Genomic DNA, 25,959 nt, shown 5'->3' with positions numbered 1-25,959 from the left:
CTTTTCCAGTTCTTACAGTAATGAAAATAAAAATACAATTACAGTAAAACAAATTCTTTAATTGATGGATCTTCCAACATTTAATATCATTATAAATCGAATATTTAATTTGATGTTGTTTTTACTTTCAAAGACTGTTCAAGACGCATATAGTTTTCAGTAAAGTGCCAATGACGCAGTAGTCTATGATTGTTTATTTAATTTCTGTTCGTTTTGTGTTTAATTTATTCTTTAATAGTAATTTCTGGTCGTTTTGAGTTTGAATTTTGAAAGGTATTTGTATCTGCTGAGCTTGAGATTAAAATGGCCTTTGGTTTTATTTTAAAAAATTATTTTTCGGAAAGTTTTTTTTTTAATTAATTTTTGTTCGTTTTTGATTGCAAAAATTTCAAGTTTTTAAAAATTCTTTATTTCAAAATCAAACTTAAAAAAAATCAAATATTCATCAAAGTAACAAAACTGATATCAAAGTAACAATATCAAAGTGAAAAAATGGGTTTGTGTCAACCTCGGAGTTTTTATTATCTGATGTTTGAACAACTTTTAACAAAACTGCTATCTCGAAATTTTTATCGGATGGGTTTGTTGAGAAAGGGGGTGGCGGGACTAGATTAAGCTTCGGTCTCTTTTGACTCTTTAAAAGTGAAATAGAACTTTCTATTTTCAATCAAATGAGCCCTCTCTGGAGTTTATACGAGTACCCCTTCTATAAGAACCATATATATCCCCAGAGTATAATTTACAACGCCTTTCCCTGGGCCCTGGGGGGTTGTGTCGACCCTGGAGTTTTAATATCTGATAGTTGAACTATTTTTAACAAAATGGTCACCTGAAATTTTTATTGGATGGGTTTATCCATCCGATAAACCCAAAGCCGTGGAAGGCGGGAGGAGCTAGTTGCCCTCTGATCTTTTTTCACTCTGATAAAATGAACTACAACTTTTAATTTCCATTCAAATGAACCCTCTCTGAAGTTTATACGAGCATACCTTCCGTAAGAACCGTACATGCCCCCAGAGCAATACTTTCAACGCCTATCCCTGCCTGGGGGGGGTATGTCGACACAGGAGTTTTTCATATCTGATCTTTGAACTATTTTTAACGAAAGGACCATACGTGAACGAGTTTTTGTTATATGATCTTTGAACTATTTTTAACAAAATGGCTACCTCAAATTTTTTATCAGATATATTTGGGGAAAAGGGGCTTGGGGGGGGCAGTTGCCATTTTTGACTCTTAAAAGGGCACTAGTACTCTCAATTTCCAATCCAATGAGCCCCCTTTGAATTTCATACGACGACCCCTTCTATATGAAGTGCCTCTGGGAAAAAAATAAATGGGGTGTGAGTGGAGGCTGCTACCCTCTGATCACTCTTAACTCTTAAAAAGTGAATTACAACTCTCAATTTCCAATCAAATAAGCTCTTTATGAATTTTAACGAGGATCACTTCCATACCAACCATATATGTCCCCAGGGCATAACTTAAAACACCTACCTCCGGGCCCTGGGAGCTAGGCCGACACCAGAGTTTTTGTAATCTGAACCTTGGACTAGTTTTAACAATATTTCCATCTCGAAATATTTACCTAAGATGGTGTAGGTGTGGAGGAAGGGGGGGGGGCTATTTTCCCACCGAACTCATTTGATTCATGAAAACTAAACAAAAACATACAATCTTCGACCAAATGAGCCCTGTTCGAAGTTTATACGAGCATCCCTTCCATAAGAACTGTAAATGCCCCTAGAGCATCACTCATAACCCCTGCCTCCAGGCCCTGGCGGGTTCCGTCGACACAGGAACTTTTCTTATCTGACTTTTGAACTATTTTTAATGAAATGGCTATTATAAAGATTTTATCGGATAGGCCTGGGGAAAAAAGGATGTGTGGAAAGGGGCTAGTTGCCCTCGGATATCTTTTAGCTCTTAAAAATTGAACAAGAACTTTCAATTTTTAATCAAATGAGCCCTCTCTGAAGTTTATACGAGCATCCCTTTCATAAGAACCATATACGCCCCTGGAACAACACTTACAACGCCTATTCCCCGGGCTCTGTGGGAGTTTTTGTTATCTAATTTTTGAACAATTTCCAAAACACTGCCTATCTCAAAATTTGTAGTGGACGGGTTTGGGAAAAACAGCGTGGGGGGAGGGGCTACTTTGACTCTTGACTCTTAAAAAGTGAACTAGAAATTTCAATTTCCAATCCAATGAGCCCTCTATGAAGTTTATATGAGAATCCCTTTCATATGAACAATACATGACCTTATGTCATAATTTAGAACGCCTTCCCCTGTGCCCTGGGGGTTCTATTGACACTGCATTTTTTCTTATCCGTTCTTTGAACTATTTTTAACAAGATGTATGTCTAAAAATTTTCATCAGATGGGTTTTGAAAAAGAAGGCGTGGTGTGGGGGGTGGGGGGGGGGTAGCTGCCCTCGGATCTCTTTCGACTATTAAAAAGTGAGCTCGTACTTTCAATATCCAATCAAATGAGCCCTCTCTGAAGTTTATACAAGCATCCCTTTCATACGCACAATATATGCCCCAGGGCATAATTTACAACGCCTGCCCCTGGGCCCTGGGGTTTGTGACGAAACCTGAGTTTTGTTATCTGACTTTTGATAAATTTTTAACTTAATGGGTTTTAACTTAATGAGAAATTTCGAGAAATTCTCAAAATTTTTATTGGGTGCATTTGGGTAAAGAGGGGCGTGGTGGGGGAGACTAGTTGCCCTCCAATCTCTTTTGACTCTAAAAACTTCACTAGATCTTTCAATTTCCAATCAAATGAGCCATCTCTGAATTTCTTACGAGCATCCCTTCAATAAGAACCATATATTCCCCCAGGGCATAACTTACAACACATGCCCTTGGGTACTGGGGGAGGGCTGTGTTGGCCCCTGAGTTTTCTTTATATGTTCTTTGAACTATTTTTAAAAAAAATCTATCTCAAAGTTCTTATCGGATGGGTTTGAGGGAAAAAGGGCGTAGAGTGGGGCTAGGTGCCCTCCAATTCTTTTGACTCTTAAAAAGTGAACTAGAACTTTATAATTTCCAATCAAATGATCCCTCTTTGAAGTTATTACGAGCATCCCTTCAATAACAACCATAAATGCCCCCAGGGCATAACTTACAACGCCTGCCCCCGGGCCCTGGTGGGATGTGTCGACACCGGAATTTTTGTTATATGATCTTTGAACTAATTCTAACAAAATAGTTATCTTAAAAATTTTATTGGACGCGTTTGGGGGGGGATAGTCTGGGGGTGGGGGGGGGGCTGGTTACCCTGCAATATCTTTTGACGAAGAAAGTGAACTAGAACTTTCAATTTCAAATCAAATGAGCCGTCTCCGAGGTTTATACGAGCATCCCTTTCATAAGAACTATAAATGCCCCTAGAGCATCACTCATAACGCCTGCCTCCGGGCCCTGGTGGGTTCCGTCGACACAGGAATTTTTCTTATCTGACATTTGAACTATTTTTAATGAAATGGCTATTATAAAGATTTTATCGGATAGACTTGGGGAAAAAACGGTGTGTGCAAAGGGGCTAGTTGCCCTCCGATATCTTTTAGCTCTTAAAAATTGAACAAGAACTTTCAATTTCCAATCAAATGAGCCCCTCTGAAGTTTATACAAGCATCCCTTTCATAAGAACCATATACGCCCCTAGGACAACACTTACAACGCCCATCCTCCGGGCTCTGGGGGGAGTTTTTGTTATCCAATTTTTGAACAATTTCCAAAACACTGGCTATCTCAAAATTTGTAGTGGACGGGTTTGGGGAAAAACAGCGTGGGGGGGGCTACTTTAACTCTCTTGACTCTTAAAAAGTGAACTATAACTTTCAATTTCAATCAAATGAGCCCTCTATAAATTTCATACGAGTATCCCTTTCATAAGAACCATAAATACCCTCAGGGCATAATTTAGAATGCCTGCTCCCGTGCCCTGGGGGTTCTATTGACACTGGATTTTTTCTTATCCGTTCTTTGAACTATTTTTAACAAGATGTCTGTCTAAAAATTTTCATCAGATGGGTTTAGAAAAAGAAGGCGTGGGGGGGGGCTAGCTGTCCTCGGATCTCTTTTGACTATAAAAAAAGTCAGCTCGTACTTTCAATATCCAATCAAATGAGCCCTCTCTGAAGTTTATACAAGAATCCCTTTCATACGCACAATATATGCCCCAGGGCATAATTTACAACGCTTGCCCCCGGGCCCTGAGGTTTGTGACGACACCTGAGTTTTGTTATCTGACTTTTGAGAAATTTTTAACTTAATGGGTTTTAACTTAATGAGAAATTTTGAGAAATTCTCAAAATTTTTATTGGGTGCATTTGGGAAAAAAGGGGTGTGGGGGGGGACTAGTTGTCCTCCAATCTCTTTTGACTCTAAAAGAATTAACTAGAACTTTCAATTTCCAATCAAATGAGCCATCTCTGAATTTTTTACAAGCACCCCTTCAATAAGAACCGTATATTCCCCCAGGGCATAACTTACAACACCTGCCCTCGGGTCCTGAGGGGGGCTGTGTTGGCCCCTGAGTTTTTGTTTTATGGTCTTTGATCTATTTAAAAAAAAAGCTATCCCAAAGTTCTTATCGGATGGGTTTGATGGAAAAAGGGCTAGGTACCCTCCAATCTCTTTTGACTCTTAAAAAGTGAACTAGAACTTTCAATTTCCAATCAAATGAGCCCTCTTTGAAGTTTATACGAGCATCCCTTCTACAAGACCCATAAATGCCCCCAGGGCATAACTTACAACGTCTGCCCGCGGGCCCTGGTGGGGTGTGTCGGCATCGGAATTTTTGTTTTATGATCTTTGAATTATTTTTAACAAAATAGTTATCTTAAAATTTTTATTGGACGCGTTGGGGGGTGATGGTTTGGGGCGGGGGGGGGGCTGGTTACCCTCCAATATCTTTTGACGAAGAAAGTGAACTAGAACTTTCAATTTTCAATCAAATGAGCCCTCTCTGAAGTTTATACGAGCATTCCTTCCATAAGAACCATATATGCCCCGAGGGCATAACTTGTAACCCTTGCCCCTGAAGACTCTGGGAGCAGTGTCCTGCTCAAACATATAATTTACAGAACATTCAACTACGTTGAACAAAATGGCTATATCAAAATTTTGATTGGATTTGTTTGAGGAAATGGTGAAAATGGTGGGTATGGAAGGGGTGTCAGTTGCCTTTGAACCACTTTCGATTATCAAAAAGGGAACTAGCCATTTATATTTTCAACCAAATGAGCCCTTTCTGAAGTTTCTACGACAACGTTGTCTATACAAAACATTATGTGTCCCCAGGGCATAACTTCAAACCCTTGCCCTGAGGGCTGTGGGGGAATTGTCATCCTCAAAGACCTAATTTCCAGAACTTAAAACTACGTTTGATAAAATGGCTGTCTAAAAATTTTGATTTGATATGTCTAAGGAAAAGGTGGGCGGGAGAGGGGGGTTAGTTGCCCTAAAATATCTTTCGACTATTAAAAAGGGCACTAGCCCTTTGAATTTCCAATTGAATGAGCCTTTTATGAAGTTTCTACGACAACGCCTTCTATAAAAACCTTGTATGCCCCCAGGGCATAACTTAGAACCCTTACCCTGAGAGTTGTGGGGGGAGTGTCCTCCTCAAAAACATATTTTCTATCTGGCAATCAACTACACTGAGCAAAATGGCTATCTAAAAATTTTGATTAGATGTGTTTGGGGAAATGATGGGCGTGGGGGGCTAGTTGCTCTCCAATCCCTTTCGACTATTAAAAAGGGCACTAGCCCTTTGAATTTCCAATCGCATTAGCCTTTTTTGAAGTTTCTACGACAACACCTTCTATAAAAACCTTATATACCGCCAGGGAATAATTTAAAACCCTTGCCCTTATGGTTGTGGGGGAGTGTTCTCCTCAAAAACATATTTTCTATCTGGAAATTGACTACACTGAACAACATGGCTATCTAAAAATTTTTATTGGATGTGTTTGGGGGAGTGATGGGCGTCGGGGGGGGGGGGGGTGGAAGGGGTTAGTTGCCCTTCAATCACTTTCGACTATTAAAAAGGGCACTAGAACTTACGATTTCCAATCGAATGAGCCCTCTTTGAAGTTTCTACCACGACCCCTTCCATATGAAGTGCCTCTGGGGAAAAAAAATAATAATAAAACATTGGAGTCGTATGGCCTTTACTATAGGCAACGCTTTAGCGTTGCCTCTGATAACTATTAAAGTCTTTATGTTCTTGCTAGTAATAAAAGGCAGCCCAATAGCGCTGCCTATGTAAAGAACGATGTTGGCACAGTGTATTATTTTTTTTCTTCTTTTTTAGACCAGGAAGCTTCGTATCGAAGGAGTTGTCGTAGAAACTTCGAAAAGGGCTCATTCGATTGAAAATTAGAGCGCCCTTGTACCCTTTTTAATAATTGAAATTGATTGGAAGGCAACTAACATCCCTTTTACGCCCACCATTTCCCCAAACCCATCCAATCAAAATTTTTAGATAGCCATTTTCTTCAGCGTAGCTGATTTCTAGATATAAATTATGTTTTTGAGGAGGACACTCCCCCATAACCCTCCGGGCAAGGTTTGTAAGTTATGCCCTGGGGGCAAATAAGAATTTTATAGAAAGCGTTCTCGTAGAAACTTAAAAAATAGCTCATTCAATTGGAAATTCAAAGGGCTGGTGCCCTTTTAATAGTCGAAAGTCATTGGAGGGCAACTAACCCCGTCTGACGCGCAGGTTTTCCCCAAACACATCCAATCAAAATTTTGAGATGGTCATTTTGTTCAACGTAATTGAAAGTTCTGAAAATTTGGTCTTTGAGGATGACAACCCCACATCCCTCAGGGGAAGGGTTTTAAGTTATGCCCCTGGGTAATATAGGGTTTTCATAGAAAGCGTTGTCGTAGAAACTTTAAAATGAGCTCATTCGGTTGGAAATTGAAATGGCTAGTGCCCTTTTTAGTAGTCGAAAGTGATTGGAAGGCAACTAACCCCCCTTCCACGCCCACCGTTTCCCCAAACACATTCAATCAAAATTTTCAGATAGTCATTTTGTTTAATTTAGTTGAAAGTTTTGGAAATTATATCTTTGAGAAGGAAACTCCCTACACAGTCTTCAGGGCAAGGGTTATAAGTTATGCCCTAGGGGCATATAAGGTTTTTATTGAAAGCTTTGTCGTAGAAACTTCAAAAAGGGCTCATTCGATTGGAAATTCAAAGGCTTAGTGCTCTTTTTAATAGTCGAAAGTTATTGGAGGGCAACTAACCCCTCTCTCACGCCCACTTTTTCTCCAAACACATCTAATCAAATTTTGAGATAGCCATTTTGTTCAACGTAGTTGAAAGTTTTGAAATTAGGTTTTTAAGGATGAGCCCCCCCCCCGCATAGCCCTAAGGGTGAGGGTTGTATGTTATGCCCTGGGGGCATATAAGGTTCTTATAGAAAGCATTGTCGTAGAAACTTCAAAAAGGGCTTATTCGATTGGAAATTGAAATGGCTAGTGCCCTTTTTAATAGTCGAAGACGATTGAAGAACAACTAACCCCCCTCTCACGCCCACCATTTCCCCAAACACATCCAATCAAATTTTGAGATATTCATTTTGTTCAACGTAGTTGAAAGTTCTTGAAATTAGGTCTCTCAGGATGACTAACCCCCCCCCCCCCTCTCACGCTCACCATTTCCCCAAACACATCTAATCAAAATTTTCAGATTGCCATTTTATTCAACGTAGTCGAAAGGTCTGGAAATTATGTATTTGAGGATGGCAACCCTCTCCCCATAGCCCTCAGGACAAGGATCCTAAGTTATGCCTTTGGGGCATTCAACGTTTTTACAGAAATTTTTGTCATAGCAGCTTCAAAAAGGGCTCACTTGATTGGAAATTGAGAAGACTAGTACCTTTTTTATTAGTTGAAAGTGATCAGAGGGCAAATGTCTCCCTCCACGCCTAGCATTTACTTAAACGCTTCCAATCAAAATTTCAATATAGCCATTTTGTTAAACCTATCAGAAAGGCCTGGAAATTATGTCTTTGAGGATAACAAATCCCCCCAGCCCTTAGGGCAAGGGTTGTAAGTTTTGCCCTAGGGACATATAGGGTTTTGATAGAAAGTGTGGTGATATAAACTTCAAAGGGGGCTAATTGGATTGGTAATAAGACGCTCTAGTGCCCTTTTTAAGAGTAAAAGTGATTAGAGGGACAGCTAACCTCCCCCCACACCACCGATACAAACGTCATATTGTCCCGAAATGCGTCTAATAGAAATTTTGAGATAGCCATTCTATTCAAAATAGTTTAAATATCATATAGGCTTTTGGGGTTGAAACAAACCCCAGAGACTAGGGGCAAGGGTTGTAAGTTATGTATTGGGTGACTTATACCGCTGACACAACTGATTGGGGTGTAAAGTACGGGGAGTCACCACTTATTGGTGCAAAAATGGCACAAAAAGGTTGCTATGCCACTTACTCGAGGGGGAGAACCCCTTGTCGGCCCAAATGTTAGTGGGATTCCCACTCTTACCCCAACGGTTCCGTATTTATCGGGTATATGAGTGCCCAATTTACAATATACCCTGCCTTAAGGTACGATAGCGTGATCAAATGGTCCCAGGGTTACCGGTAATATTTCTAACTATCTCTTTAGACTCGACCTGGCTATAAAGTCAAAGATTATATAATATAAGAAATCTTACTGTAATCAGTCACGCTACAAAAAAGGAACTAAAACAGAAAGGAACTATTTTCCCCAGCCCGCTCAGCCAGATGCGTGTCTGCGACGGGGTGATGGGGTGGTAGTGAATTTTTCCAGCCAATCCGAGGGCTTACTAATTACCGGGAAAACATCCCCAACTGCGCACTTAAACTCGTGGTCTGTGTAACCAACTACGCAATTAGGAGGACAGAAAATGGCTCCACCAAAATAAAAGGAAAATTAATAATTATTTCTAGGGGAAGGAACATAATTAAGGGGCCAAAAGAAAAGAATCTGGGAAGGACATTTATCTGAACGAACTGGGACCAAGGGTTCCAACACCTCCCTCCTAAGATAAATGGCCGCTACTCCGGTGGATTGGCTGGAAACTCAGACATAAAATAAATAACATTAAACTCAAAATCCCCAAACTTGTATCTTCTCTTCTTTGTCCCACCAATGCCTGTACTTCCACCGCTTGGCTCAGGATTCGTCGTCATCCACACGTCTCTACCGTAGAACCACCATGGTCTAGATCGTTTAGCATCCGCATTTGGTTTTGAAAATTGAAGTTCCCAAGATTCGCAGAAAATGATCGTCCGCAGCACAGTCAAAAATAAAAATTTTCTCGCTCTCACGAATTTATATTTGAGAGGAGCAGAGAATCAGTTCCTGGCACTTTCGATGATGCCAGCCATCATGAAAAATTTTGCTGCACTAGCCTCTTAATTTCCATCTGTGGAAACAACCCCACATCTCAATAAAAAAGTAACTTCCCCCTTGGAATAATTTGAAATAGTCCCAGGCCAAAAATACAAAGGCCAGTGACAATGATAGGGGTTCAGGAAAATGAAGTAAAAATCTGAGCGAACCTTGAATCGCTCTTTTCTGGGTCTTGTCCCCTAAAATAATTGAATGAATAATGCTCGGCGATGAGGGATGAAGATAATATTGAAGACTGGAAAGACACGACTTCAGTAAAGGGATCACAACTTGTCCGCCAGTTGTGCATTGAGGAAAAGGGCTATCTTTCACGTCTTCCTGCAAGGGATCTTCCCCAAGGGATTCCTCCCCCTCATAAAGGAACAAACCCTCTTTTGAGTTGATCAGACCAATTTTAGATTCCTTCTCAAATTTCTTCGATCCAACCCAAAATTCAGTACCTTTCAATCTTTCCGTAACCCGTTGTTGACAAGTCAATTCTCTGGCATGATTATCTGTAATTTCTCATAATATGTCATGGGTCTTCTCCTCCCTCCTAAGTTTTTTTGTCTTATTGTAATTTCGTAATTTTCCCAGTGGATTTTGGACCTCTTTGTCCCCTCTATTATTTATGTTATCAAGGCACAGCCCATCCAACATTTTTTTATTTTTCGCCACTGCAGGCTGAATCTCAAAATTTTATTCTTTTGTACACTTCTCTTTTCATCTCTACTTTTCTCAATTTTGTCATTCGTACAAAATAATAAATCATCGTTAAATCTGATTTGGACTCCAGTGTCCACCATCTTTGACTGCATTTCTTCATTGTAGCTCCGTCTAATATTTCTTTTCTCCCTCATACTTTTCTTTTCTTTTGTAGTAGCATTAAATAAATCGTCATGAAATCTGAATTGGACTCCAGTGTCCACTATCTTTGACTGCATTTCTTTATTGTAGTTCCGTCTTGCATCTTTTTTCTCTCTTTTAGTCTTCTTTACTTTTACCGCAGAAACAAATATTTCGTCATCAAATGGGAACTGAACTCCGACATTTGGTTTTCCATATTGTACTAAAATTTCTCGAACTCTACGAGGAATAGCGCGTACAATAAATTTCGTCTCCTTATTCTCTGGTACAATCAGCGCTTCATTTTGGCCTGTACTTGTTAGCGTCTCATATTCATTAAAAGTGTTTTCAAGTTTTCTATTTTCTGGAAATTTTCCCGAAAAATCATTCTCGCACGTCTTATTTTGAATATTTTGTGGCTTTTTTTACTTCTGCATCCCATTTTTGTGAATTATCAACGTTTTGAACACACGTATCAAGTATTTCGTTTTTTCCGACAGGGTGGCACAGCCTCCCCATTTGTTTTATAGGCCGGTCCACCTCCCCCCGTAGCTAACGGAGTACTATATTTTCCCGTCGTAGTGTAATTTTGTAATTTTCCCACTGTTAAAGAAGTCACTTTTAACGATAGGAGATTTCCGATATCTCCAAAGTCTCCTCCTACTAAAACATCCATTGCTAGTGTGGGTACTAAGCCTACTTTTATTGTTTTTCTCTGGACCGTACCGTCCTTCTTTGCAATTTCTATTCTTACCCAAGCAGACGGGCATGGGTGCTTGTCTCCATAATAACATAATGTTGTAATCTTATTTTTATGGTCTATCTCCGTTCTATTAATTAAGTCAGTTCGCACAATTGCCATTTCTACTAATTCCCCGTTCAATTTTCCGTATATGTTATGCGACTCTGCAAATGCGTAATTTTCTTCCTTATTATGGAAGCCTATTATATACGCCTATTTTTGTTATACTGTCTATATTGAAGTATGGCTGTCTCCTCAACTTCCTCTCTTATTTTGGTCCACCTATTTGCTATTTCCGCCATTTCTTCGCTTGTTTTTGGGTTCTTTTCTTTCAAATATATTTTCAGTTCTTTGTGGGTATTTTCTAAAAATTTTTTCATTACTGTTTTATCTATTATTTTCTTTATCTCCTCTTTTATTTCTTCCGGGTCTTCTAACATTCTATAGTTTTCTAACTCTAGCCATTTTAAACACATATCTTTCAATTTGTACCCGTATTCTTTATAAGTTTCATTGTCTCGTTTTCTTTCACTTCTAAACTTTCTTTGAAAGTGCTCGGAAGAGAGTTGAAACTTTTCAAAAATGGCTTGTTTTAGTCTTTCAAAATCTTTTGAGTATTCCATTGGTAATGCTTTATATGCAATTTGTGCTTTGTAGTTAAGGAGGGGCTGTATTCTTGTCACCCAATTTTCTCTCGGTAATCCGCTTAATTCCGCCGTTTTTTCAAAATTGTATATGTATAAATGTACATCTTCATTTTCTTTCATTGGTTGAAGGTTTACTGGCTGCATTACCTCTATTGTAAACGATTTCTGCGGCTCTTGGGAATTTCTCCCTGCAATCATTTCCATTATGTATTTTCTTTCCTCTCTGTCTGCCTCCTCCTATTTTTCTCTGGCTATCCTATCAGCCTCTTCTTTTTTTTCTCTGGCTATCCTATCAGCCTCTTCCTTTTTTTTCTCTGGCTATTCTATAAACCTCTTCCTTTCGTTCCCTATCTATTCTAATCTTCTCTACTCTCTGGTCTCTAGCTCTCCTCTCTTTCTCTCTTTCTTGTCCATCTTTCTCTCTTCTTTCTCCATGAAATTTAATAGTTGTTGTGTCATATCTATTTGGGTACTTTTTCGAGATTTCCTGCTGGAAATTGAGCTTCTACTACTCCCGCTACTTGGCCTACTATGATTTTCACTGTCTTTCTTAATTTGTTTTCTGAGTCTGCTCGTTGTATAATATTTTCTTTTCCCCGCAATTCCCCTGCTTTTTGTACCTCCTCTGAAGGGTGAGTTTGTTTTGTTTTACCCGTACTTTCATGTAATGATTTTTCCTCATGTATTATTGCCACTGTTTCTTTTGTTCGGGTTTCTCTATCTGAAAATAATTCTTTCTAAATTTGCCTTAGACTTTTTTCTTCTTTCCATGTTCGTACCGGAGATCGCTCTATTACTGATTTTGTTTTGAAGATTTCCTCTTCACACGTCCCAGAAATGTCTATTTCACCTGTTGAGTGATATGTGGTTCTATCTGATGGTGTTTTTCTTAGGGTATTTCCAGCGGGAATCGCAGACAATTGTGTGTCTGAATCCGATTTTTGTTTTACCGCGGTAGATCTTGTCTGAATTCTCCGTTTGTTTGCCATTATTTAAAGGTTTACTTAACGTCTTCCGTCCAAATGAAATTCCTTTTATCAATGCAACTTCCGGTCTCTCGCGAAAAATTACTGCGTCTTAATTAGCCTTATTTTTGCAAACTAATTAGTTGCGCGATATATTGATTCGTAAATTTTATTACCTATCTATCCAACTAGGCACTGCCCAGATAAAAAAGAATTTTCTTTGCGATCTTTTTTTTATATATGTAACCACAATAGGCTAATGTTGTAGGCTAAATTACTTGTCTCTTCGAAAACTCGGAATTCTTTTACTATCAGGTTTACTGATAGGACCTTTACTTGCTTCCACCACTTATTGGGTGACTTATACCGCTGACACAACTTATTGGGGTGTAAAGTACGGGGGCCACCACTTGTTGGTGAAAAAATGGCACAAAAAGGTTGCTATGCCACTTACTCGAGGGGGAGAACCCCTTGTCGGCCCAAATGTTAGTGGGATTCCCGCTCTTACCCCAACGGTTCCGTATCTATTGGGTATATGAGTGCCCAATATACAATATACCCTGCCTTAGGGTACGATAGCGTGATCAAATGGTCCCAGGGTTACCAGTAATATTTCTAACTATCTCTTTAGACTCGACCTGGCTATAAAGTCAAAGATTATATAATATAAGAAATCTTACTGTAATCAGTCACGCTACAAAAAAGGAACTAAAACAGAAAGGAACTATTTTCCCCAGCCCGCTCAGCCAGATGCGTGTCTGCGACGGGATGATGGGGTGGTAGTGAATTTTTCCAGCCAATCCGAGGGCTTACTAAATTACTGGTCAAACATCCCCAACTGCGCACTTAACCTCGTGGTCTGTGTAACCAACTACGCAATTAGGAGGACAGAAAATGGTGCCACCAAAATAAAAGGAAAAATAATAATTATTACTAGGGAAAGGAAAATAATTAAGGGGCCAAAAGAAAAGAATCTGGGAAGGACATTTATCTGAACAAACTGGGACCAAGGGTTCCAACATTATGCCCATGGGGTATTAAAGGTTTTTATGGAAGGGATGGTTGTTTAATTTCAGAAGAGGCTCACTTTTTCTCCCTGAAAAATACTGTATCAATATAAAACGAACAGAAATTAATCAAAAAAACTGTTTGCACAAAATGAATTTTTAAAAGACAAGTAAAGAACTCCATTAAACCAAAAATCAACAAAAATAGAATCAAATAATCTACCAAGCATACAACTACCACAAATCAGTACTAATAAACAGATAAACCTAAAACAAACAGACATTAAAATAAGTTAAACCCAAAACGAGCAGAAATTAATCTGAGTAGGGTTCTAAACCCTATGATTTCTAAAACCCAGAATATAATTTGTACTTTACTGAAAACATTCTTTTCAATATATTCACTTTTATAACTTTAAGAAATCAAAAATTAATTAAGATTTTAAACATAAATATCAGCAGATGTATATTAAACTGACAATGCACATTTTTTTTAGTAAATTCATTTGAATTTTTTTTAGTAAAGTACAAATTATATTCTGGCTTTTAGAAATCATTGGGTTTAGAACCCTACTCAGATTAATTTCTGCTCATTTTAAGTTTGACTTATTTTAATTTCTGTTTGTTTTTGGGTTTCATTTATTTATTAATACTGATTTGTGGTAGTTGTATGCTTGGTGGATTACTTGATTCTATTTTTGTTGATTTTTGGTTTATTGGAGTTTTTTGAAAAACTTATTTTGTGCAAAAAGTTTTTTTGAGTTATAGCTCAAATCAGGCGGTAGAACCCTAAATAAGTTACTCCTTGTATACCATTTTCCTTTCCAATACTAATTATAGTCTATGTCTCCAGGTTCGCCTATGGAACCTCAAACTTTTTAGACCCCTATATAGTTGACAGCTCAACACTCAACAACCACTAATTCAAAATGGGATTCATCAGAACAAAAACTGAATATCAGGTTTTCTGCTAGCAAATCACGCATTATTATATTTTATGACTACTGAATAAGTGGTCCGCCTCTACAAGACTTAACAATAACTTTTATAATAATCCCTTTTTACGATTCCAGATTGTTGATGGTCATGATGGAGAAAAATGGCTCCATTTAACTTCAAAAGAGCAACTGAGAATTTTCGGTAATCAAGTAGTGGCTCTTATTAAGATGACGAAAATGCATACCTTATATCTATCAGAGCTACCAGAGCTATACTGCCAAGTCTATGGGTTTAGTCTCCGTCCTGAATCGTACGACGTTAACTCCGTAGAAGAAGTTTGTGACCTTGTTTCCAATATTGTCAAGGTGAGTAGTAATAAGCTTTTAATCAATATTTTTGCTGGATCAAACAAAATAATTGGAGAATTTAATTCTGTAACAAAAATAAAGGGGTACTACATGATCGTGTCCAAAAGCTCTGCGTTCTTATTTTATCCTGGATAAGTTGTTGGATTTTCGTTGGATTTTTCATTCGGACTAGGATAATTGGTTGGATAATCCGACGACTTTAGCTAACCAAAAATCCAATCTAAGTGTAGGATTTTTCGGAGAAAAGAAATCGATTTGATAAACTTGTGACTTTCAGTTTACTTTTCAGTTAAAATATTACAGGAAAGTATTTGATGATCCTCTATTGCATCGTTCCCCAAATTGTAATTGACACTTTTAATAGAAAATTCTAAAGATTTAAAAAGGAAGAAAGTATTTTTAACGAAAGAATCAAATACAAGAAAGAATCAAACACAACAATTTGGCAAAGTAATCGATATGTTTGTAATTTGTTGTAGAATAAGCGGCATATTCGGCCAATCATTTTAGTGTACGGTACAAATTTAGAATGGGGGTAAAATTCCATATAATCCATTAAAGATCCTTTTTAAATCTCCCCTCCAATTATTCTTCTCAGCCCTTTAAGCATTGAAGTGTTCTATTGGGTGAAAATTTTGTTCTTTGTTCTTTTGTTGGGTGTCAATTTATTTTCTTTGAGTTGTAGCTGATCGGATGTGCTTTGGATAACAGACCTCATTTATAAGTATTTTATATTCTCCTCCCCCTCCCCCTAAACGCTTATAATAGTGATATTTTAAAAGCCGCGTATATTAACTATATATTTGTGCTTTAGTGTCAAAGCAACTGTAGGTGTAGCAACTGTTTTTGTTTGTTTGCTTTTTATTGATTATTTTGATGCAAAAATGGAGCGTTGAATAAGCAACTTTTTTTGAAGCCAATGTATCTACTCCTTGTCTACTCCACACTAAAGCTAACGCAAACAAATATATTTAAATGCAATCCTAGGTATTTCCTTGGTTGCCTGATTGTTAAACTACAATCAAACAAATAGTGCATCTTCTTTGTTGCATCCCTCTGTTGTTCTATAAATATATTTTGTCAGAAACTAAACGACTAATTAAGGTTTCTTTCAGTGAGCTATGTTAAAAATAATTTTCCTTTAATTTAGCTTCAATTAGCTTTAATTTTCCTAATTACCAAGGTTGATTTTTATAAGTTTGATCAGTGGTATAATTCCAGGTTGTTTGTACGCCTGCCGGGAAGGCTCTAACCATGATAGACAAAAGCCATTTAGGAAACATGAAATTGGCAGTCCGAAAAATTTTAAGCGAAAAGGAAGATAGCAGTATGAGCTTCGATGATTTAGTAGATGAACTAAAAAAAGTGTCAGGTGAAACTGTCTCTCTAAAGACGCTTACTGAAGGAATGGACGGTGTCCTAGAGGTAATATGCATGATCCGTAGCTTATATACTATTTAAAACAAAAACACTTTTGGCGTAAGTAACCAAATATGAAACATTTATAACATATTACCAATAAGGTTAGCTGTCAATCTTTAATGATCGTTAGGATAAATATGTAATTTAACTGATGAATCTCAGTAGTTCTTACTCTGAAATCAAATATAGATTGACTTTTCTAAAATAAAGACCTTATACAGCATATTGATTCAATTATTCTTTCGTTAAGTAAATGTTAAACAATTATATATTTGGGTTTCAATCCTGAGCCATGTATACCAAAATTGCAAACGTCCTTCTAAAATGACTCCTAGGTGTTACGGATGTTTCGACGCTACATGAATATGCATTGCACACTGTTTGCAAATTGATTAATGTAAGTTGCTTAAGTGTAAAATTCGAGTTTTTTACCTTAAAGAATGGAAAGACATCAATATATTTTGTTTGCAGAGACGGGAAATTTTCATTGCAGTACATAGAGGTAAGTATAATCAAATTAAATTTGATTTTGAAACCTGTAACATCTTCTTCTTGCGTGCTTCTGCGTCAGTCTGCTTTATTAGTGGAATCCCAGTTTTGGAATGGCCCACGGTCGGCATATCAAATCAGACAAAATATTAAATACATCTAGACCCCGGCGCCGTGCCGGCGGATCGACCGAACCCCACCAACGAGAGGCCCGGTTGAAAGCCGCCAAAGTGTCGTAAAGCCGCCGGCGCACCGCATGCACGCTACCGCCGGCAGCGGCGGCGGCGTTCGGTCGACTTTAAATTATTTTTACGGCAATTCTTTATTGCGTCAACCGAAAAGTCGGAGCTTTTCCTTCTCGTGTGGTTTAGTATTTCGATTTTCCTGATTAGAAATCAAGCAGGGCTTGCACTATCCCCGAATTTTCAGGTATTTCCCCGAAAATCTATGCGTCACCCCGAAAAATAATTTGGTTCCCCGAATCCCCAAGAATCACTCGATCACGGTGCCACCCCTAGAGATTTATCACCAGTGACTTTCCCTGCCAAATATTACTTTGTATACAACAATTCTTCACTGCTCTCTTGTTAATTAATTTTCGTCTCTTTTGTTACTTTTCATAAAAACCAGACAGATGCAATATGCTATTGCAATATACACAGTTCTTCACATGTTGACAAAAAATAGTATCATCTTTATGAAATGAGTTTAAATCATTTCGAATGCAGTTTCCCAGTCGCTATTTCTTACATCATTTGTAGTCAAAAATTTTATTTTCAATTTGAATAGAATTATAGAACGCATTCACTACTATACAGCTTCACAGCTTCAGCCTTTTGTTGGATTTTGAAATTGACAGCCAACACATTGTTTCTACAGCTGAATTGTAAGTTTGAACATTTTTTTTTTGCTGCTTTTATATAATATTTTCTTAATATTTAATACTCAGTTATTGAACACCTGATAGAAATTGCACTCTTCTGTCCGGCACATTTTTACCCCCCCCCCCCCTCCGAAAAAAAACAGCCTTCGGTTGAGACAAAATTTAGCTATAGACTAAGCTATGTACAAGGGTGGGAAATTAAAGATTGAACCGGACGTTACCCCAAAAATATGATTCATAAATAAATTGTAAATTATTGCCTATAGGGGGGGGGGATAGGGGGCTATCATTTTTAAATGATAATACATCATTTTTTTTATTGAAAGCAGGGATGCCAAAAAAATAATTATTTTTTTCGTTTAAAGTGGAGACAGAAGAAAATGATATCAAATTCCCTGGGAAATCATTGAAATATTTTGATAGACCCAGGGCCCCCCATTAGGACTTATTCATTGTCTTGGGTATTTTGCGATTTCTCATAGGCTACTGGATAATTTTGACATTTTGTTGTTGTCTTTGTACCCCTTTACTCATATCCTCAATTTTTTTTTCAAGGAACACTATGCTGTTTAACGTTATTTTGCGTGTTTGTTTGAACCATATAGTGACCTTGTTAATTATTCAGTAAATTATTTTTCTAATGAAAGCTGAGACGGTATCCTATCAAGGTGGTATCCAGAGGGGGGGGGGGGCTAGGGAGGTATTATATTTAAATGATAATAGTTCGAAGTTTTATTTATTGAAAGCAGGGATCCCAAAAAGTTAATTTTTTTTAATCTAAAGCAGAGACGGCATCCTATCAAGGTGGTATTCAGAGGGGGTGGGGGTATAGAGCTATCATATTTAAATGATAACACCTCGATTTTTTTTTTAAAGCAGGGGTGCCAATAAGTTAATTATTTTTTTTTTATTTAAAGCAGAGACGGTATCCTATCAAGATGGTATTCATAGGGAGTTGTTATATTTAAGTGATAGTGCCTTGATTTTTTTTTATCGAAAGCAGGGATGCCAAAAAGTTGAAAAGTTGACAAAATTAACAAGATTTTCGTGAGTTATACTTGATACAGCACTTGCATGGTTTTACGTCCAAAGGGAAAAGGACATATGCGTCCAATCCGGTTTTTTCCCTATTGATGAAACGGGTTTACTTTGGAAACATTCATTCATATGTACCAGGCAGATTCACACTAAAACAAATTGGTGTGACGAAAGCGATATCGACATCCCCACCTAACGTTGCGCTCGAGTAACAATGGCGCCCTTGGTCCAGTGCCCAAGTTACATTAAAAGGCCAGGTCATAATAAAAGCTTTTAATTTGGGAGGTTCAAGGAGGAGTCTTTGACAGTCTTATGACCTTAGGGTACTAGATGTTGCAAGGTTCTTACGTACCTACAGTGGTTTAAAAAGTTCGATCACCCCACAAATGAATATGCACCAAAAATATGCACAAATGTAACATTTGGAATATTATAACACTTTTTTCAAAGCTTTGAAGAAAAGCAAAAAAGTCTGAATACCCCTAACTACGCTTTAAAGCTATTTTAAAAAGAAACTCTTTGGAGATTTCCATGGAAATGACCATAGCAGAAGCTTTGAGTCTGGGTGGGGATCAAAAAGGAGTCTAAGTATTTTGACCACAGGTGACTTATTGTTGCGACTTTCTAAAATTTGGTAATTCTTGTGAGCATTTGGAAATCAAAGCTTAAACTCAATAACTGATACTAAGCGTCCTAACATTTTGCTTGGATTAAAAGTGACGAACTAGGATGAACATTTAAACATCTTCCTGGAGCTGCTTCAGTCTGCATATTATTTCATTTAATTACACTTAAAACGGATGAGCATTTCATTTTTTACCTAGGAAAATAGCTGGCACTTCATTTTTCTTCATAGCCAATAAACTATTAAGTGTTTTTTTTGTGTCATTGTAATTGAAGTGTTCTCATGTGAAGTGTTCATAATGTATTTTTCAATTTGATCAATTTACTCCTTTTAGATGCAGTTTATAATTTGACTGATATTATGTATTTATCAGTTTATAATTTAGAATAAATCCCCAAAAGAAAAAATGAATAATATCCAAAAGAGCAGCCAAAAGCGATAAAAAAGCAGCAGTTCAGCCTTAGCCTACATGACATAACTTCTATAAAAAAACCAAAAAAACCTTAAAATGCATTTTTTTTAAATTTTTATTAAAAAAAATTTTTTATAAAAGAATGCTTCCTATGAATCCAAAAGAGCAAAAAAAAAAAAAAAAATCAAAATAAAAGTACCCCAATTAAAATTTTTTAAAGTTGACAAAAAATATGTAGGCAAAGAGCATTATGAAAAAATTAATATTATAAGTTAAAAGTTATATTAAAAATTTTTACCCAGATAACTGACGAATTTTGTGATACGGTATTTGAAGTTTTATATGCAGTAATGCTCGATGAAAAAAACTACTAATTTTGATAATTATTTATGTTAAGAATACATAGCTAATAAATACTTCAACTACTCGTATTATGCAAGGGTTCTAAAACGCCACAGCCATTTCGTTTCTACCAGATTTCTACTTCTCTTGATGAATAACAAATAAGACCAGTTTCCAGCCAGCGACTTGTGATTTTTTGAACTCATGAATAGGCTCGAATCTGTTGTAAATTGAAGCTGTGATTTGAGAAAGACTAATGAAAACATTAATGTTTGCGGTCAACATTGATCGCGCCGGCGGTGCTCCGCCGACATCTTACCGGCGGCGCTGCACGGTGTGCTGTTTTTTGCCCCGCCGCCGCCGGTCTTCCCTCATCGGCACGGCGCTGGGGTCTAAATACATCCATTTCAAAGGACGAGCTGTAATCTTTCTAGTGGATAGTGTCCTAAACATTTGTCTCAGAGCCTTATACCTAAGATGCAAATCAGTCTTGATTGAGAGTTCGTTGTGTTAACACCTTGTTTTTGAATATTAAGCTTTTAATAAAGTAATGTTTCAACCTGTGCGATTCCCTACAGACATTTATAGTCGGCTTATTTTATTTACTTGCTATTGACATTTTTGCTGCTTGAACTTAAAATTCCTTTGGTATTTAGCGACTTAGTAAGTACTGAGATTCAGACAGAACGATTTAATTACCTTAGAGGATTGTTATATTTGTGCATAGCAGCGATACTGATAACATATATTAGGCAATAAGCAGAAGAGGGGAGCGTTCCTGTCGCAAGCGCCGTATGTACCTGCCGGTATTTAGTTACCCTTAAATTGCGGGGAATTGGTGAGCGGGTCCCGACGCTTCCCTTGTTCCTATTATTGTCTGATTCAGTGGACTTTGGCTGTTTTTGTGTGAAAGTGATGACTGAAAAGCTGGTATTCAACCCAGTTCTGAAATTTTTGAGCAGTTCACTCACTGAAGGGGTGAAATTCGATCAGATTTTGAAAAGCGCAATAAACTATTTCAAACTTGATACAATCATGCAAGCTAAAAAGGCCCTTCACAGCGAGTTGGACATTCAAAGCCGGATGGTTTCGTATGCCAAAGATGAGGACAACATTACAAATATGTGCAAGTCGCTAGTCTCTGCAGCAAAGCAAAGTGTCCCGATCCCGAGATTTGTGATATTTAGTCCGTGTGAAGTACCTGCCATCGGTGAGGCTACAGTGGTGTCCAAAGTAAACAAACTCTCCAGAAAATAGTATAGATTTATGCTAAATACTAACCGCTCTACAGTCACCCTGCTAGATAAATCTCAATCGTCCCAAACCGCACCCCCAAGGCCGCTTTACTCTGTGATACTCAAAGACCCTCCAACAGACTTAAAATGCCCAAGCAAACGCAAAGCATTTATCGACAAACTGTGCCCATGTCCAGGCGGCGATATAACTGAGTTACGCCGCTCTAATACCGAGTGGAAACTCGTGGTTCGGTCCAAGAAAACCGCGAGCCAGATGGTGGATGCAGCTAAACGTGCGAAACCGTCGATCAACATGTCCCTCAAGGAACCTGCTTTTTTAGCTGCGATCAAGCGATTGCCGGAGGATCTAGACGAACATTCTCTTAAACAACTAATCCCCAAGTGCAATAAAACCCTACAGTGTGGCAAGTCTCGAACATTTAAAGTCTACTTTCCAACACGAAATGACCTCGATACCTTTCTCAAAGTTTCAGTGAAAATCGGATATGAACGCCTCCCAGTTGAAGAGTTCGTGTTCTTGCCTTACTTACTTACTTACTTTACTCCCATCCGGCCGGATTGGCCGACTCGGGGCTTCTCCTCTGACTGAACTATGGCAAAGCTTCTTATACGATTCCCTGTTCGCTGCAGTCCGAAGGAGTACCGACAGGGGATGGCTGGGAAAGTTTTCCCTCCAGCGCTTGGGAGGTCGTCCTTTTGGGCGGGAGGCATCAATCCTTCAAACGCAATTTTTGGAAGTGGGGCTGGGGACATCCGCTGAACGTGGCCTAACCATCGAAGCTGTTGAAGCTGGATGGTCTGCATGACGGTCTGGGAATAGTTGAGCGAAGACAATAGCCGTTCGTTTGATATTCGGTCAAGGTAGGTGGTGCCAGCAAGCTTCCTGAGGGATTTTGTTTCAGAGGCTGCCAACCGGCGTTTGTCTTCTGCTTTCAAGGTCCATGTCTCTGCTCCGTACGTTGCTACTGGAACCACAAGAGCTCGAAAAAGGCGTGTTTTTAGTTTCAGCGACAGATGTTTGTTTTTCCAGATCGATCGCAATGACTTGAAGCCTACTGAGGCAAGGGCAAGGCGTCGTGTAATGTCTTTTTAGGAGTCGTGTTTTGTAGTAAGCTAAAATACTATGGAAAACAAAATGTAAACCCACACGATCTCTTACCCCGGGATCATACTTTTTCTGGGTTGAAGGCCTGTATCTGTATGCCGCGTTACCTTCAAGGCTTTTGTCTTGTTAGCATTGATTTTCATCCCAAAGGAACTAGCTGCATGATCAATATCGTTAGCGCTTGATTGCAGTTCCTCTAGTTGTTCGTTTAGGCGATTAATGCCATCGGCGTATGCAAGCAAGTCAAAGAGGTGTCCACTCATGAGTGCTCCCGTGTCATTGGTCACTAGTGCCAGTACAGCATTCAGGAATAGGCAGAACAGAGTGGGGGAGAGTAGGCATCCTTGCAGCACTCCTGAAGAGGTTGAGAATTCTTCAGTAAAGCCTTCGCTGGTCTGCACCATGCTTCTTGACTTCTCGTACATGCTCTTGATAATGTCAATAATGTCAGTGCGAATACCGTAGTGTGCCAGGATGTGCTATAGGCCATCTCGCCAAATTAGATCGAAAGCTTGTTTGAAATCGATAAACAGCTGGTATAGCTCTATCCCGGATTCCAGGTATCTTTCCATATTCTGTCTGATTACAAAAATTTGGTCTATGGTGGATCGGTTTTGATGGAAGCCAGCTTGATATTCAGGAATTACTTGTCTTGTCAGGTTTCTGATCCGATCAAGGAGAATTTTCGTAAGGATTTTAGCTGGTTGGCAAGTAAGCGATATGGGTCTGTAGTTTTCGCAGTTACTTTTAGATCCTTTCTTGTGCAAGGGCACTATGACAGATTTCGACCAAGACTCGGGGAAGTATTTTATTTCCCATACAGCTGTTACTATTTTGTGTTACAGATCAACGACGATATCAGATTCCACTTCTAGCAGTTCTGCCCGTAAACTGGCTCTTCCGGGTGCCTTATTTGACTTGAGGGATTTGAGTGCGGCTTCTACTTCTGACCTTAAGGGTGGTGGGGGTGGTTTATTATCTCTGTGTGCTGGGAACTTTCGAAGCACTTCAGGATCTGGGTTTACTGTGAGATTAAGCTTTTCCTGGAAGTGTTCTTTTCAGCGATATTGGATTCCGGCAAAAGTAGTGATTTTGTGTCCATTTTTATCTAAGAGATCGAGGCACTTCGCTTCTTTGCGGTTTGTCAGCTCTCTGGCACGTTTGAACATAAGGTGTGAGTTACCCCTACGGGAGTCCTCCTCACACTGCCGACATTTTTCAGTAATCATGTCTTTTAGTGCTTGGCGGGTTTTCTTCTCAATTTGACCTTTAAGGTTTTTGAATCTATCCTTGCTTTCTCGATCTTGCTTGTTTTGGAGAGTTCGTTTCTCGGTACACATATCAATAATCTCCTGGGTAATCCATGGCTTGTCTTCTGCAGATTTACGGCCGAGGACGAGCTCAGCTGTCTCGCATACGGCCAGGCTGCTTTGCGAAACAAGTAGATGCGAAACAAGCGCCGCTGCTTTAATTGCCACGCAATCGGTCCCCTAGCTGCAGATTGCAAGAACGGTTCATTATTTTCCAAATGCGGCTCCGCCTATCACATATCTACGTCCGATACCCCGTGTCAGAAGGCAGCCTTTTGCGTTGGTTGCAAGAAGCTGGGTCATACTTGCTATTGTGTGAAGTGCCCGAAAAACCGTAAACCCTCGAACTAATGACCTCGTCACTAACTCTTTTATCGTGGAATATAAACGGCTCTTTTATTAATAAACTTCCGGTTCTGGAAAGCCTCCGTTCTGAGTTTAGTGTGATTTGTCTCCAGGAACACTTTGTTTTGCAGTGATTTGCAGCCTTTTGCGTTGGTTGCAAGAAACAGGGTCTTACTTGCTATAGTGTGAAGTGCCCGAAAAACCGTAAACCCTCGAACTATTGACCTCGTCACTAACTCTTCTATCGTGGAATATAAACGGCTCTTTTATTAATAAACTTCCGTTTCTGGAAAGCCCCCGTTCTGAGTTTAGTGTGAATAGTCTCCAGGAACATTTTGTTACTAAACATGGTCTGAACATACTTGAGCTTGAGGATATGACAACTTATTGTGTACCCGCTAGATAGCTAAAGAACAGAGGCCGACTCTCGGGTGGACTTGTTACGTTTGTGAAATCAGCTCTCCGTTCTAGTATCTTTGAAACAAATGATTATTATCTAGCTGTGAGAGTGGATTGTTCTGTGTGTATTAGTATGTATCTTCCCACAGACTACAATAATGACCAGTCTGAGCGTAAATTTGCGCTTTCTTGTGAAAAACTAGGTTCATGTATAGATAAAATTCGGCACTTAGGTTTACCTTGCATTAAAGCCGGTGACTATAATTGTAATCTGTCCGAGCCGAATTCTCAAGCTTCACCGCGTACAACACTAGTTAAAGACTTATTTAGTGATTTCTTGTGTATTTTAGATAAATCGTCCGATTTTACGTATGTTCACACGTCCTTGCGAACTTTCAACCTGGACCACGTTGTAGTATCGTCAGATTTGCGAGCGGATATAGTAAAGGCTGTGTTTGATTATCAGTTTTCTGATCATCTTCCCTTAGCTTGCGCTGTCGGTATGCCATCTTTTGGTCACCAAACCACACCTCTTGCTCCTTCAGTACCTCGACACCGTCGTGACTGGTCAAAAATCGATAAAGCCCTATTTATCGAGTCGGTAGATTCAGTCCTGAATAAAATCAGCGTCCCATTTCATCTCCTTTAGAAGTCACTTCAGTTACCTCAAAAAGAGGTTTTGATTTGTCTAGATATATATTGCGCAGAAATTTGCCATGCTCTCTGCTTCGCAGAAAAAAAAGCTGTTCCTTTGCAACGAATTCGAAAAAGAATCATTCCCAGGTGGTCGTCAAATCCAGATCTCGTTATTTCATGTAGTCAAGCAAAATTTTGGTTTTCAGTATGGAAAGAGTGTGGACGTCCGAATATGGGTCTTGTGAACAGCATACGGATTTTCACGAAGCAAAAGTTTTCTAAGGCCCTGGCTCGGCATCGGAAAAATCTAGTCAATTGCTATTCTGCCCGTGCCAAACAAGATAGAAATATGATCTTCAAGTTTGTCTCTCGTTCTGTAAAAAAAATTTGTCACCATCCCCAGCCGACATCCCTGAAGATGAATGGTATGCCCATTACGAATCGGAGCTCTCAGCTCCTGACCCCTCCATCGAACAATCTTACGAGGCTGGTCTAGATCACTTTCTATCTTCTCACCCCGATGAAGATTTTATCGTCAGTACCCGCTCTTTTGAAGATGCCATCTGTAGACTCAAATGGAAAGGCTCATCGGGCATCGACGAAGTCAGTGCGATCCACTTGAAAAATGAAGGTAAACTTCTCGCCGCACATCTCTCTCTGCTTATACAGATGATTTTCTCTCAAGGAATTGTTCCTGCCTCTTTCTGCATCGGAGATCTGACTCCCAGTTCTAAAAAGGGAAAATCTGAAACTCAATGTAAAGCATTCTGTCTGATA

At 38.9% G+C, this 25,959-nt stretch overlaps 1 protein-coding gene across 2 annotated transcripts in view; it reads left to right on the top strand.

Moving 5' to 3' along the window:
• The window catches only part of LOC148946207 (meiosis regulator and mRNA stability factor 1-like), a 344,665-nt gene that overhangs the window by 278,639 nt on the left and 40,067 nt on the right, over window positions 1-25,959 (top strand). For both annotated transcript variants that reach the window (XM_089098280.1, XM_089098279.1), the window contains 2 exons: window positions 14,687-14,917; window positions 16,142-16,345. In XM_089098280.1, the coding sequence (XP_088954406.1) occupies window positions 14,687-14,917; window positions 16,142-16,345 (435 nt within the window). The remainder of the gene's footprint in view (window positions 1-14,686; window positions 14,918-16,141; window positions 16,346-25,959) is intronic.

This window comes from Artemia sp. Qi Xiang Cuo, chromosome 12, assembly GCF_049724085.1.
Source record: "Artemia sp. Qi Xiang Cuo chromosome 12, ASM4972408v1, whole genome shotgun sequence".
Lineage (NCBI taxonomy): Eukaryota > Metazoa > Arthropoda > Branchiopoda > Anostraca > Artemiidae > Artemia > Artemia sp. Qi Xiang Cuo.
This window is presented reverse-complemented; position numbering and strand designations above follow the sequence as displayed.